The 13,565-nt window shown below is 43.3% G+C and overlaps 1 protein-coding gene across 2 annotated transcripts in view; it reads left to right on the plus strand.

Moving 5' to 3' along the window:
- Positions 1-13,565, plus strand: part of LOC144470132 (band 4.1-like protein 4) — a 61,420-nt gene that overhangs the window by 40,749 nt on the left and 7,106 nt on the right. For both annotated transcript variants that reach the window (XM_078180985.1, XM_078180986.1), the window contains exon 5: positions 5,399-5,496. In XM_078180985.1, the coding sequence (XP_078037111.1) occupies positions 5,399-5,496 (98 nt within the window). The remainder of the gene's footprint in view (positions 1-5,398; positions 5,497-13,565) is intronic.

Consider the following 13,565-nt stretch of genomic DNA (forward strand, 5'->3'; position numbering starts at 1 on the left):
AGTGCAATGGGTTAAGGGGTGGGTCTGCGTGAAACGAAGCGCGGTGGAGTCACTGTGAAGGCTCCTTAACGCTGTAGATATCCTCGGCAGTTCCTTGGCACACAATACCTATAACAGGATACGAGATGCAGACAGTACGACTGGACCGCGAGACATAAAACCCGGGTTCTAGGGGCAGCGGACTCGGGGGTCGGGGGTCGGTGGACGGGTTGACTGAGGATCGGGGGCGGGGGAGAACGGGGGAACGGGATAAGCCACTGTCGCCGATGGTTCTCCGGTTTTGCCTGCACGTGCCTCCACGGCCACGGCTGCGATGTCGGCTGTCGAGACAGGACGAAGAGATACGTCTAGTCGCATAGCTATCCCTTTCGCTGAAAACTTGGCCGAAATACTGATTTTCGAAATATAAAGCTGACTTGCGATGACATGATACGTTTGTTGTATTTCGAATTAATTCAGCTTGAAATTTGAAGATATATTAACGTGTTACGCGTATAGAGACCTCTAAAAACAACGAAGTTTTTAAAAGTCACTATAGTGTATCAAGAATAATTTTATCTACAAAATTTTATTTTAAAACATCGTTTTTTTTTTAATTGCATGTTACGATTATAAACTGTACTTTGACCATAAAAAATAACATTAATTCTACTCATGTAGCATTATATGTATATTTGACTATGGGAAAATAGCATTAACTTTACTCATGTGGCATTATCTATATATTTGACTATAGGAAATAGCATTAACTTTACTCAAGTCGCACTATCTCTCTCCCTCTCTCTCTCTCTGTCTCGAATATACCGTCAATTTTATTTATACTTTGTAAGTACTATACTTATAACGCTGGGAATATTGAGTACGCGGTGCCGAATGGTCGACGGACCGCTCGTTTAAATAATTGAATTTCATTAGCCGGCGGCGAAGCACCCTCGAACCGCCGCGAACAAAGAAGGATAATTACGAGTAGATGATACGTGTATCCAAAGGCAATACATAATTCCCTCCACTTTTATTCTCGTTCGCGCCGAAACGAAGCTTCGCGAGATCAAAGTTGACGGCGGCGGCGGCAGCATTTCGCGTGACGGATCATACAGAATTTTTCAAACGATTCCCAGCGCCATTGACGTATCCTCTGACGGAATCTTCGCTGAAATCCGGGAAAATTGCAGTCCTCGCGTAAAATCGAAACGAATTGAGAGGAATTGAAATTGTTCTGCGACGATTCCTTCGCGTTATCGTAGCCCAGTGGCTCGCGCGTACAAATGAAATCGAGAACAAAGGAATCCGACGACGCGCGAAGACTCCCTCGAAGAAGGGAGCGCAAATGGAAAATGGTGTCGCTTTGGATTTTTGCGGTCGTATGAAGCCATTCTTCGACGGCTAGTTGATGCACAGATTTTCCTTTTCCGGATTGGGCTATGCGAAATTAAAATTGCTGCACCAATCATTTTAATCAGTTCAAAAATTGTTTCTCACTTTGACAGTCTTAATAAGTTAAGAACAAATTCCTTTAAACATTCTGTTATTCCATCGTGTTAATTTGTTTCACAGATACATCAAATAATCTGATCATAATTAATGAGTTCAAGTTCTGCTAAAACAAACGAGCTGCTAATAACTGCGATTAATCAAATAATAATATGGGTGTACAATGCGTAATATGTATACATTATTATTAATATATTATTCCCTTTTCCGGAGCCCAGATATTAGTTGCGCGAACTCGTTCGCCAGAAGTCGATCGATCCTCATCGCGACTACTGCCAAAGGGTTCGCGACTCGCGTCCCATTTCTCCCACACACACACACACACATATACACACACACATACACACACACGATCTCCTTGCCGCGGTTTATTAACACACGAATAATTCCCCGGCCGACTGCGAATCCGCCTCGGTTCCCGAGCAAATCTCCAAGAGAGAGACTTTTTACCCTTTTCAGGTTCCGTTTCTTCCTCTCCCCGTCTTATCCCTCTTCCCGTCGCTCGCTGATGCTAGGATTACCCGCGAAATTCCTTTCAAGGTAATTCCGTAAGATTTACCGACGGTCTCTCGCTCTTTTACTCCCCCGTGTCCTCTCCCTTCGTTTAAGCGTCTAAGCGTCGTCGGAAAAACGGGACCCGCGGACTAAAAAAATATATATCCGTTGGATCATTAAAATCACATTGATTAAGCTTCCCTAGATCCTCCTGTCTCCTGTTTCCTGTCGCCAATGGGATGGATAACCCCCGTTTCGTTCTTTTCCTGTCGGATGTCGACAGTTTCTTATCCTTATTTTATCATCCCTCGTCTTCCGCGTGTTCTTTGTCGTTTAAACCTCGCGGTAGCGGCGGTTTTCTATTATTACTATAGTTTCAAACGTTCAGTCTCCGAGCTCGGGGTCCAAAAAAACCTGGACGCGGTACGACGAGGGGCAGTATCTGTCTCTTATTTTCCTCTCGTCCTGCGACCGCACTTTATTTTCTCTTCAGCTTCCGTCGCTCTTTCCTCTCGCTGTTTCCGCTACGCGCGCGTCTCGCGATCTCGAGTATCATCGTTTATTAACGCGCGTTAACGGTGCAACGAAAAAATCCTAGAGTCGTGTTTAATCTCGCCCGGATGCTCGAGCACGGGAACCCTTAAGAGATGCTGTCGCCGTTGCCGATGGATCGCGATAGAGTCACCTCTAGCCATCTTCGATCACGGATTTCCTGGCGCTGCGTCCGAGATCGAAGCCGCTGGAATCTCCAATTCACGCTCCTTACCTTCTCGATCCCAGGGGCTGTTGACGAGAGCAGAATGGGGATCTTTAACCCTTTGCCGACGAGGGGCGTCTTTGGTCGTTAAGGCGTTTTTCGTTTGGCAGGACGAGCGAGAGCCGACAGTCGATGTTTATGTCGTGATAATTTGTTAAATATTGTTATGATAATTTCTATATTAATTATATAGTTGTATTTAATTGCATAGAATTATATATAAATTATATATAATTATATAAATTATATAATTGTGTATAATTGCTTATAATCGTATACAAATTATATAATTGTGTATAATTCCATATAATCGTATATAAACTATATTTGTGTTATATATAAATTATATTAGTATTATATACAAATTATATTATTATCATATCCAAATTAAATTATATTTCTATTATATAAAAATTAAAATAATTTGTATACAAGACACTGGACGCATCTGAGAAAATCGCCTCGTCCTGCTACTATCTCACTTGGTCAAAAAAAGCTCATCATCCGTAGGGGATTAATATGTCCCTGTGACATATGAGGAGGGGCGAAACAGACAATCGGGGATTCGCCTCGAGTTCAGGGGTCGACTGAAAGCAGGGCGGATCGGCAATCCCAGGCACAGTTGATTTTTCCACGCGACGATAAAGATGTACCGCGTCGTTTACACGGGTTGTCCGCTTTCTTACTTCGCTTCTTCCAAGCTTGTCCCAGACAAGCGCGGCGGCGGCGACGGCGCCGAAGGAAGAAGGAAGCGCGTCTATCGTCGTAGCCGATCCTCTTCTACGCCGCTTCGCGTGCTGCCTCCATTTACATCGCGTTTCCAGCATTCCTCGTTCTATTCCCCACCCTCGGGTTTTTGCGGGTCCCGCGCAACTTATGCAAAGTAAATACCGCTCGCGTGCGATACCGGGGGAACGCGCGCCGCCCTCAAACTGCTACGAGAAGATAGTTAACGAACTTTCTTTCGCCGCGTCGCCGCTTTTTCCAAAACCTGCTTTCTAGGAGGATGGAAGGAACGCTTTTCTTCGGCCCTTTGCTTCTTCGCGCCTCTTGGAGTCGACCGAACAAAGTGTCACGCTTTTTCCGTGGCAATTTATACATTGCACCTTCTTCTGAGTAATTTAACCCTTAACCTAGCAAGTCGGTCAAAATGACCAATTCCACAGTTTTTCTTTTAGAATTTTTTAGGTTATAAAGACCTTTACATAGGAGATCGTTAAATGGATAAATGGACGACTGAAGGATGAGTTATTAATAATTCAATCGTCGTTGTTAATAATTCATACAGAAGGCGATTTATACTTGAAATACAAAATATCAAATCTTAATCGTAATATTAAAATGCAATGATTTCAAAAGTTGAACTGTAATAATAAGATATTGAAATATAATAATATTGCTTCAATGCTTCGGTGTCGCTCGACTGAAAAGCATTAAAATTAGATTTCTCAGGAGTATAATAAAACTAATCGAATCAAAGCTGCACCAATGTCATTAGTAACAGAATTAGATTCGGAAATATTTCTCAGCCCCGGCTGTGGCTGTAATCGCGTTCAGACAAATTGAACCCGACTCTGATTCAATTCAAGAACCCTTTTTTTTTACCACGTGTCCTAGATACTCGAAATTCGCTTTAGAAACCGGCGATTCCGCGGAACCGCATCAAGAAAGAGCGCGCGACGGAGTAGAACGTGGGTAGTCGGAGCAAACGGTTTCGCTTTTCATCGATCAAGCATAATAACGCGTAGAACAACGGGAGGGCAGCTTATAATCAAGACGTGCGAGAGGTTGAGGGGGGAGGGGCACGATGACAGCGAACGCGGCAGAGAAGCGTAGAGGCGGAGGAACGGGGAGAACGAGAGAGGACGAGAGAGAGAGGGAGAGAGAGAGAGAGAGAGAGAGAGAGAGAGAGAGAGAGGAGGTGGGAGAGAGAGATTGGCAGGTAGAAAAGGAGGAAAAAGTGCGCGAGCGGGAAGGAATCTGCGTAAGGGGAAAGGTATGTATGAAAGGGAGAACGTGTCGAATGTCCGCGGCGGAACAGCAACCGAATATAACACCAGGAAAGAAAGGCTCCGCTAAGAAACGGCGGAGAGAGCGGGAGGAGAGGAAAATGTCCGGTTAACCCCTTGCACTATAATAACGAGTCAGAGCTCGTGATAGAAATCTCAAGAAAAAGATCTACTAAACACGCGAATTTTATTCGAAATAAAATTTATTCTTCTGTTATCAATTTTTAAAATTCAGTAGGTAATTTTAAAAGTTCAGAATTCTGTTATCCGAAAACGAAAATTATTAATCTTAATAATTGTCTAATTATTAAGGACTTGTTAAGGAAAATATTAAGGACACGTAAGGGCTAGTCAGTGCAGCGTGAAAGGAATCGTAGTGCAAGGGGTTAACGATTGAACAAGAATGATTCTACGAGAGAAGAAACCGCGGGATCGTCGACGCTGAAATCGCGGCGGCTTGACCCCGTTGGTAACCCTTTTTTCAAAGCTGTCCCCTTTGTTCGTTCTCGCCCCTCGTTCGCTTTCGGCTCGCAGCCGCCGCGTCGTCGACTTTGTTACCGCGCGTCGCGTCCGCGACAACAGCCCTCGCGTCCCCGCCCCGTTCTCGTTCGCCGGATGATTAAGTAGACTTTGTTTCGGCTTACAGGTACCAGTTTTTCCTGCAAGTCAAGCAAGACATCCTGCAAGGAAGACTGCCCGTCTCGTTCGACCTGGCCGCCGAACTGGGAGCGTACGTAGTTCAATGTAAGTCTGTCTCATTCGTCATCTTCTTTGCCTCGTCATAGGTTGTCGAGACCCCCCAGCTCCAAAGTCTCCTCGATTCAGTCCCCAAAGTATAAACTTTATACTATAAAGTCTAAATTCCTCTTAAGCGCTATCTGTCTCCGCGTTTCAAGGCGGAACCTTAATAACAGAATCGGAAGCGAGCGCGATCAATCAAGCAGGGGGGGAGGCTAGGCGGTCGGGTACGCCCGATTTCTTAGAGAGACGCGAACTTCCATCAGCCGGCCCTCGTCGCGGAGATTATTACTGTTTCTAATGAACGTTGCGATTAAAACTAAGGGGATTTAATTAAATCCGTGGATATTAATCTTTCAAAAGTCAAAGAAAGCTGGCTGAACGACGGAGTCGCTCGGAGGAGTTGTAATGGCGCGGTATGACCCTGACGTCTCAACCTATCACCGAGGAACAGATAATATTATTTAACGCGAATTATTATTTAGCGAACTGTGTATATAATTTAGCAAATTATTAATATAGCAAATTGTATATATAATTTAACGAACTATATATATATAATTTAGCAAGTTATTAATGTAGCGAACTGTATATATAATTTAGCAAATTATTAATGTAGCGAACTATATATATATAATTTAGCGAGTTATTAACGTAGCGAACTAAACATAGAGATTCACCATGGAATAGAAATTTTCTCGATAGGCGTGCCCGCATTTCATTCGATCAGCGTTCAAGCTCTCTCTCTGTCTTTTTCTTTCTCTTTTTCTCTTCTTCTCTCTTACTGTTACCGATTGCACAACGAAAAAAAGGGTAACGACGAAAAAACGACGACACACGGAATTGTGCAACGCTTACGAAATATCCCGATCCCGTTGAACAGGTTCCGCGCATATTCATCGAGCCGTCGAATCGCTCGCGGGATTAATTGATCGCGAGAATTACGAGTCGTTTCGGGACCAGTCTTGGAAACTTCACGGTCGCGCGGTTTCGGTTTCATTAACCGGCGCGCGTGTTTTCTTCCCCGCGGTCCGTTCCCTTCCGGTCGTCCACGCGATCAGGTGGTCGCCGCACAGCGCAACGAAACTACCTTCATAATATATTAATTACAGTAGGTATATCAGTCGTATATATTAGTTATAAAAATATGTGAATTTTTAATTTACTGTACGTGTTTGTTTTTCATTTCCAACGGAGAAAATCCGCCGGTGTTAGTGTAGCAAATAACACGCGATCATTGCACTGTAATAACGAGTCAGATAAAGATTCCGTACAATATTTGCTAAATATAAATATTATTCGTTTCTTCTACGTCGAAATCGAATTGAAATCTGTCAGAAGAGTCTGTAAATGGAAGGAAATTAAGAGAACGAAGTAAACAGAAATTATCTGGTTCTATTGATTAAACTATTAACACTTTGCACTCGGAGCCATTTTAACCGCTTTGAAATCATTTTTCTGGTTCGTGGTATGTCCATTCTATTTAACAAAATAAATTTTTATGCATACAAAATTTATTCGTGTGACTCCTACCAACAGTTTTACTACTTGACAAATTTTTTTAAATCTAAACCTTAGTGTTGCAAAAATTATCTTGAAATGAAATAAAATAATTTTAGTGGTGCCTTAGAATCACCACTCGCGTGCAAAGGGTTAAAGATAAATAAGTGCGAATCAACGCAACATGAAAGGAGCTATAGTTGAAAGGGTTGAGTGTTCATGAAGCTACAAAGTTGGACGATCGGTCGATGACGTCCAAGAAAACAGGTGTTCCGTCGCGCCGTGGAATAAACAACCCGACGAGAACAAGAAGAACAAACGGGGGTCTAGTATCTTCCGCGAGATCTAATGGGATTTGCTTTCCCACCGCACGACTCCTCACCACCTGTGAACATGAAGAGAGAGAGAGAGGGTAAAAGCCGAGAAGGAAACCTCTCGATCTAAATTACGCTTTTCCGGAGCTTCCGGCGGGCATTCATCGAAACGCGGAGGTCGTTGCACGTCGACGCCGTCGTCGGGCGTCGGTCGTTACACGCACTCGGCTCTTTTTTCCAGCCGATGATCCCGGAAAAGGGTCGCACGCGGGCCGATAAGGCTCCGCCTGGCCGAGAATCCAAGAGGACCGCGGCAGCAGCCTCTCTGTATCGCGGAGAGCCGCCGCCGTCGCCGTCGCGCGCCCGGACCGTTTTTATCGCGGTAATGGCGCTTTTATTTCGCGTCCTGGAAACCGGGAGACCGCGACGAGAACGAACATTTCGCGGGGCGATGCCTAACGCTCTCGGCTATGCGAGTTCCCCGCGGAGGAACCGAGCGAAATTGCACGCCGCAACGCGCTGGACGCTGCATTACAAACCCACGGGCCCGCGCGAAATTATACCTCGCAATCGTTTCTTTCGCGGTGTCTTTTTCCGACGGATCCGACGCGGCTGGCTTCGCGAATCGTTTCTGCAAATCGAGCGTTTTCTTTTTCGATTATTATTTTCGCGAGATTGTTGTTCCTTAAATCGACGAAACGCTGTTAGGTTTTGTCTATGATGCATCGGATCCTAGATAATTTATATTAGATATATAATATTATTATATTTTAATTAAAAAATTTTATATTTTACCTCACTTCATTTCGCAATTCTTTTGTACGACGTACGCATAGCTTTTATTAGTTTTAATAATTTTATTAAAAATTCCGTACTGCAGTTTATTGATCCGAAAAATCATAATTTCTTGAATCACAGACATCTATGAATTAAACTCGCGTTGGGAAAATCCGCTTTATTAATTTATTAATTAATTGCTCACTTAAAAGTCCGATACTTCATATGCAGCAACCTAGTATTATGCCAATGGCAGACGATATAAGACAATTGCGTTGATTTCTCGCATAATCCTCGTCCATCAAAAATCGCCTCGCACTTTTCTAAATCCTACGCTTCGAATTCTCGACTTTCGTCGCGCGGATCGAGCACCGCGTCCCTGAAAGAATTTGCTGTCTCTCGGCAAAGGTGCGACAAAAGGTCCCGAGGAAAAAGAGTCGGGTGTCTCTCCTTCGCTGCGCTCGAGAGGGCGAAGAAGTTTTCCACGGAGGCACGATCAGAGGGAAAACGATTTACAAAGATTCGTGGGAGAGCTTTGCGCGGCACGTGATTTCAATTTCACCGGGCGAGAAGAGACGTCCGCGCGAGAGGGCAACGCGTTAAACTTTCCCAAAGCACTTCGAACTTTTTTTTTTGCCTTCTCCTCCTCCTCCTTCTCGGACAGTCGTCTCTCTGTTCCCGTAATACCTTTGGCATCGGGGGAAGATTCAGAAAGTGGCTAGCCAGAGGGGAAGAATGCATTTTATGTGTCTTTTTGACAAAGGTCCTCGTCGATCCACGAGACTTCAAATATTTAACGGGAGAGGACGCGGAGTCGAGCAGAGATGGAAAAAATTGCCGCAACTTCGAAGCAGCGTGGACGTGGAAAATTGGAAAAGTTACGATTGATCAAAGCGATTGCTTCTTTGGTTCTTCAAGGATCTTTTCGTGTAGCACAGGGAATATTCCGTCGAGCACAAAGGCTCTGGTAATGGGAGAAACGAACAACATGGTCCACCGATTTCGATGAAATTTCCAGGACGAATCCACGAAACTCACTTTTTCAATTTTCACTGTAGGCTCCGATAGAAAAATTGAAAACATATAATTTCTACATGAGACTATACTAGGAATTTTAACAAAAAATGAAATTTAATTTTTAAGAAATAAATTCGATGATTTGGAATTTAAAGTGAAATTATAATTAAATAGTACTGACCAAGATCATTTCTTTTATCACGCCAACTAATTGCTAAAATTACTAAAAACGATATTTTGTTACTTATTCCGTAATAAACTAGTTCTAGAATTCTAGTAAATTAGTGAACCAAAGCCACGAAAAAATTGAAATTAATTAGATCAATTTCATTATAACTGTACAGTAAAAAATACGCAATTTTTACTTCCTTCCTCTGTCAATATTCATTTAACGGTCCCATTGTTTCTTAACCAAAGAAAATAGTATACCTAAACATGGCCACGCAGCCGACGTGTTAATTCGTTTCTCAGCGAGACTCTCGCAATACCTTTCGCGTTTTGTTTCCGAGGGAACGAGGAGGCCGAATCCTCAAATATTCCGTATAAAGATAGGTACACGCGGGATATATTACGGTACGGAATCGCGAAAAACGTGGGCGACGGGTTGGCATGCGATGCGCGAGCTCGAGGCAAAGATTGCTCCGAGCTGGCGGAAGGCGGCTGCCGTTGGTCCGCGCGCGTTAGTTATCTGCTGCGAGATTTAAAGTCATGCAAATAGAGAAAGGGCGGCAGAGAAAGATACGGTCGGGTGTTTGCGTCTCATCGCCGTCAAAAGAGACGAAATGAATGCCCTTTCTTCTTGTTCACGTCCCGAGCCCCGTCGACAACGAAAAAACGAGACGGGGGACGGGGGACACGGGGCAATGGAGTGAGAGAGAGAGAGAGAAAGGGAAAAAGAAAAGAAACGAGAGAGCAAACAGAGAGAAAAAGAAAGGAAGAAAAACAGAGAGGAAGAAAAAGAAAGAAAGAGATAGAAACAGAGAGAGAGAAAAATAAAAGAAAATAAAAAGAGAAAGGGGGAAGGTGAGAGTGAAAATAAGAAAAAGAGGGAATAGGGAAAGGGACGCGCGACACAGGCGTTTTGCTCCGCCAAACGGAGATAAACTCTGGATGCGCGTGCGGTCCGCCGCGGACCACGGATGAGATCACCGGCGCATCGCGCGCGCGCGCGCGCGCGGCGAGACGATGGATTGCAACATCTTCAGCAACATAATTTTACGTGTTCGACTTTCCTGTTCGCGTTTCTTTTCTACCCCCTCGCCGCGCGTACGCGCAAACGAATCCTCGACGTTTCACTCTCTTCTTTCGCGACGGCATGGCATGCCGCTCGCGCTCGCGCACATAAATCTTTAATTCCTGAGCATGATGGATCTCGCCGGGATTAGCGACCGCTTCGTCGCGTTCCGCGTCGCGCGTCCCGTCGCGGCACTCCTTCCCTCTATCTCCTCCCCCTTTTTTATCCGGCGAGCTTCGGAGCGAGTCTATCCTTCGAAAATTAATAATCCTTCCACCGACGTTGCCGGCTCCGGCAACGCTCATTCGATGGTCGCTGGGTTGCGTTACAACAGGAATCGGTGTCTTTGAGTGGTAAAGGTTTCTCTAGGATGATATTATGGTGTCGGGAATATTATTATAATATTTAGGATGATATTCTACTCCCTAGAATATTATTATGATATTTAGAATATTATTATATTGTCTAGAGTAATATTATAATATTTAGAAGAATATTCTAATAATATTCTAAGAATTCTAAAAAGTTGGAGAACTTACAAATATTATTGTACTATTTGCAACTCGTTTAAACGATCAAGAAAAGAAGCAAATATTTCTGTAGCTTCTGCATAACACAATTAATGCAGACAATTATCATTTTGCATGAAAATCTAATCATAACCAATCGTCCTGTCTTTAGTTTATTTCCGGTCATAATTCACTCTATTCTTAAATAGCAAAACATAGTCAATTTCTTCTATTCTTTTATTATGTCCATTAACGAGTAAAAAGATTCCACGTATCGTATTCAATAAATATAGAGTTAATTATACCAAGAAATAATTCAACGACACAATAATTCTATCAGCCCACGCTAACTGGCTACATTACAGTCTACGAGTAAAAAGTTCGTCCTGTTTTCCAGCGGAAAAGCATCCCAGTCGGCAGCTAATACTCGGCGACGTGGCGGTAGAGAAACAACGAGACGATATTGCGTCGAGAAAATAATTTCGAGTGGCATTTTCTCAGACCGCGTAGCACAAGAGAGCAATCGTGGGCTCCTTGCTTCCGCTGGAAAAAAAAGCTCGGTATCGCGACAGACGTAATTACATACTTGTCCCGCGTCAAAAAGTAATTTCACAGAGAGGGAGAGGAGAGAGAGAGAGATGCTTCAGCGGCAAGTATTAATCAAGCCGGCAACTGGGACACACAGAGTTGAGATTCGCATGATTTTCATGGCTCGGAGCGTCGTCTCGCGTACATCGCAGTCGCACAATGGCCTGACAAAGCAGCGATTCATGGTCACAATTATCTTGGCGGTGTTACAAGGTTTAAGGTTACAGTGTATAGTGTGTCGTTAAATTCGTCTCGGCGTCAGCTGGAATATTATCGGGTCAAATGTATAACTCTATGCGCAGTCGAAGCCGTTTTAACCCTTTGCACTCCGTTGTCCCCTCTCGGGGAATATCATAATTCTAGTATACGACGAAACATTAAAGTTTATTAACGATTTGCAGCGATGTCTACAAATTCAGATAAATCGAATATTATAATAATATATAATAATATAATGTTCGATTATAATAATATAATAATATTATATATATAAAGTATACCATATAATAACATAAATGTTCATAAGCGCTGATAGGTAACATACAATATATCAACATAATGCAAAGGGATAATTAGTTAAATAATATCGGGGGAACAATAGCGGTAGAATAAAGCGTACCCTCCCATTGAATTCGCCTAAAACGAAACACTTTCAAGAGATTTGTACTCGCAGCTGGTCTTCGCGGGGTAGGTCCACGGAATTATGAAACTAAATTCATTTACGAAGCGAGACGATCGCCCGGGAAAACCGAGACCGCGGCTACCAAAAGTGTCCGGGAAATCTGCTGGAATAATGGGATCCGCTTGAAAGACTTCCGAGACGGAAGAATAATGCCTAAGGTGTTTCCGTCGCGGATCTAATGGCATCGTGCTCAAAGCTCGCCTTCCCCCTCCCCCTATCTTGTTTGAGATCTCCGGGTAGAGCCGGACAACGCTTTCAACGGAGTCGCGTCCGCGCCGGCTCCATTTCCATTTCTCGAATGGACGACGGAAGAAAAACTAAATGACTGCTCTACTTATTCCCAGCGGAGGGTGGGGGACCTTCAATATTTATTCAAGCGACGGGCAAACGGCTTCCTTTCCCGGCAGGAAAACGCGTTATTCGCGACGGCGCACGGCGATCGCCAAAAAGTCAATTTTGCAACTTTCATATTTTCAACGATTATTTTTCCAAATGGGTCAACCTCTCCCACCCAAAAAATAAACTTTAAAATTTACAGTGTATTCAGAGAGTTCTCTAATGTATGAAATTAATTATCATAAAGCTTTTAATTATCTATAATATATGTTTATAGCATGGTATCCTTAGATTGCGGATTTTTATACAGAATAAAAATTGTCTTATGCGAAAGCTGAATTCAGTTGTTGCTAATGTCTGAAGTTCAAGTACACCTTCCCCACTCGTCGACTCTATGGTATTTGAAAAATAGAGCTCGAGATGAATTTCAACGTCTGGGTAAGCTTTCGAGTGGTAAACAAGCTCGTTACTCGGCGCTCGTGTCCGATTCCAAAAGCAGCCGTGATTTTTCAGACATTTCTGACGATCTAAAAAAAAAAAGGTTTTCAACAAGAGACGGTCAATATTATTTTTTATAAAAAGTGCTGGTGATCTCGATATTTTAGATGTCAAAAGCTCGAAGAAGTCAAGCACTCTAAACAAGCGTTGTCTAATTAATAAAAAAAAGTCTTCATTTTTAAACCCTTTTGCACAATTACCTTCGAATCGGTTTTCAAATATATTCCGTGGATTTTAATCCAAAGGAACGATTTATAAAGGCTGAGATACGTCACTGGTAAAGGTAGTGAAAGTAAAAAGGATAGAAGAACGTCATCTCGGCCGAAGCAATTCCTCGGTTTTCCCGGTCGAGCAATTTTTGACAAACGGAGAATATTACTCGTATCCAGACGATTTTATCGATACAAAGGATTCGGTAGATCCTATTACCTCCGCGATTGGAAACGCGGAAGAACGTAGAGCGGAGAAAGAGCGAAGCGCGGCCGATAGAAATGAAACATCAACAAGAATACAACCTAACCGGATGTAATTCAAGATGTGTCCAGTAAATCCCTTTACCGGACGCAATTCTATGTTTCTGTAATACATCAAACGGATGACTTTCTTCCCGCCATTGTTCT

This window comes from Augochlora pura, chromosome 5 (genome assembly GCF_028453695.1).
Source record: "Augochlora pura isolate Apur16 chromosome 5, APUR_v2.2.1, whole genome shotgun sequence".
Lineage (NCBI taxonomy): Eukaryota > Metazoa > Arthropoda > Insecta > Hymenoptera > Halictidae > Augochlora > Augochlora pura.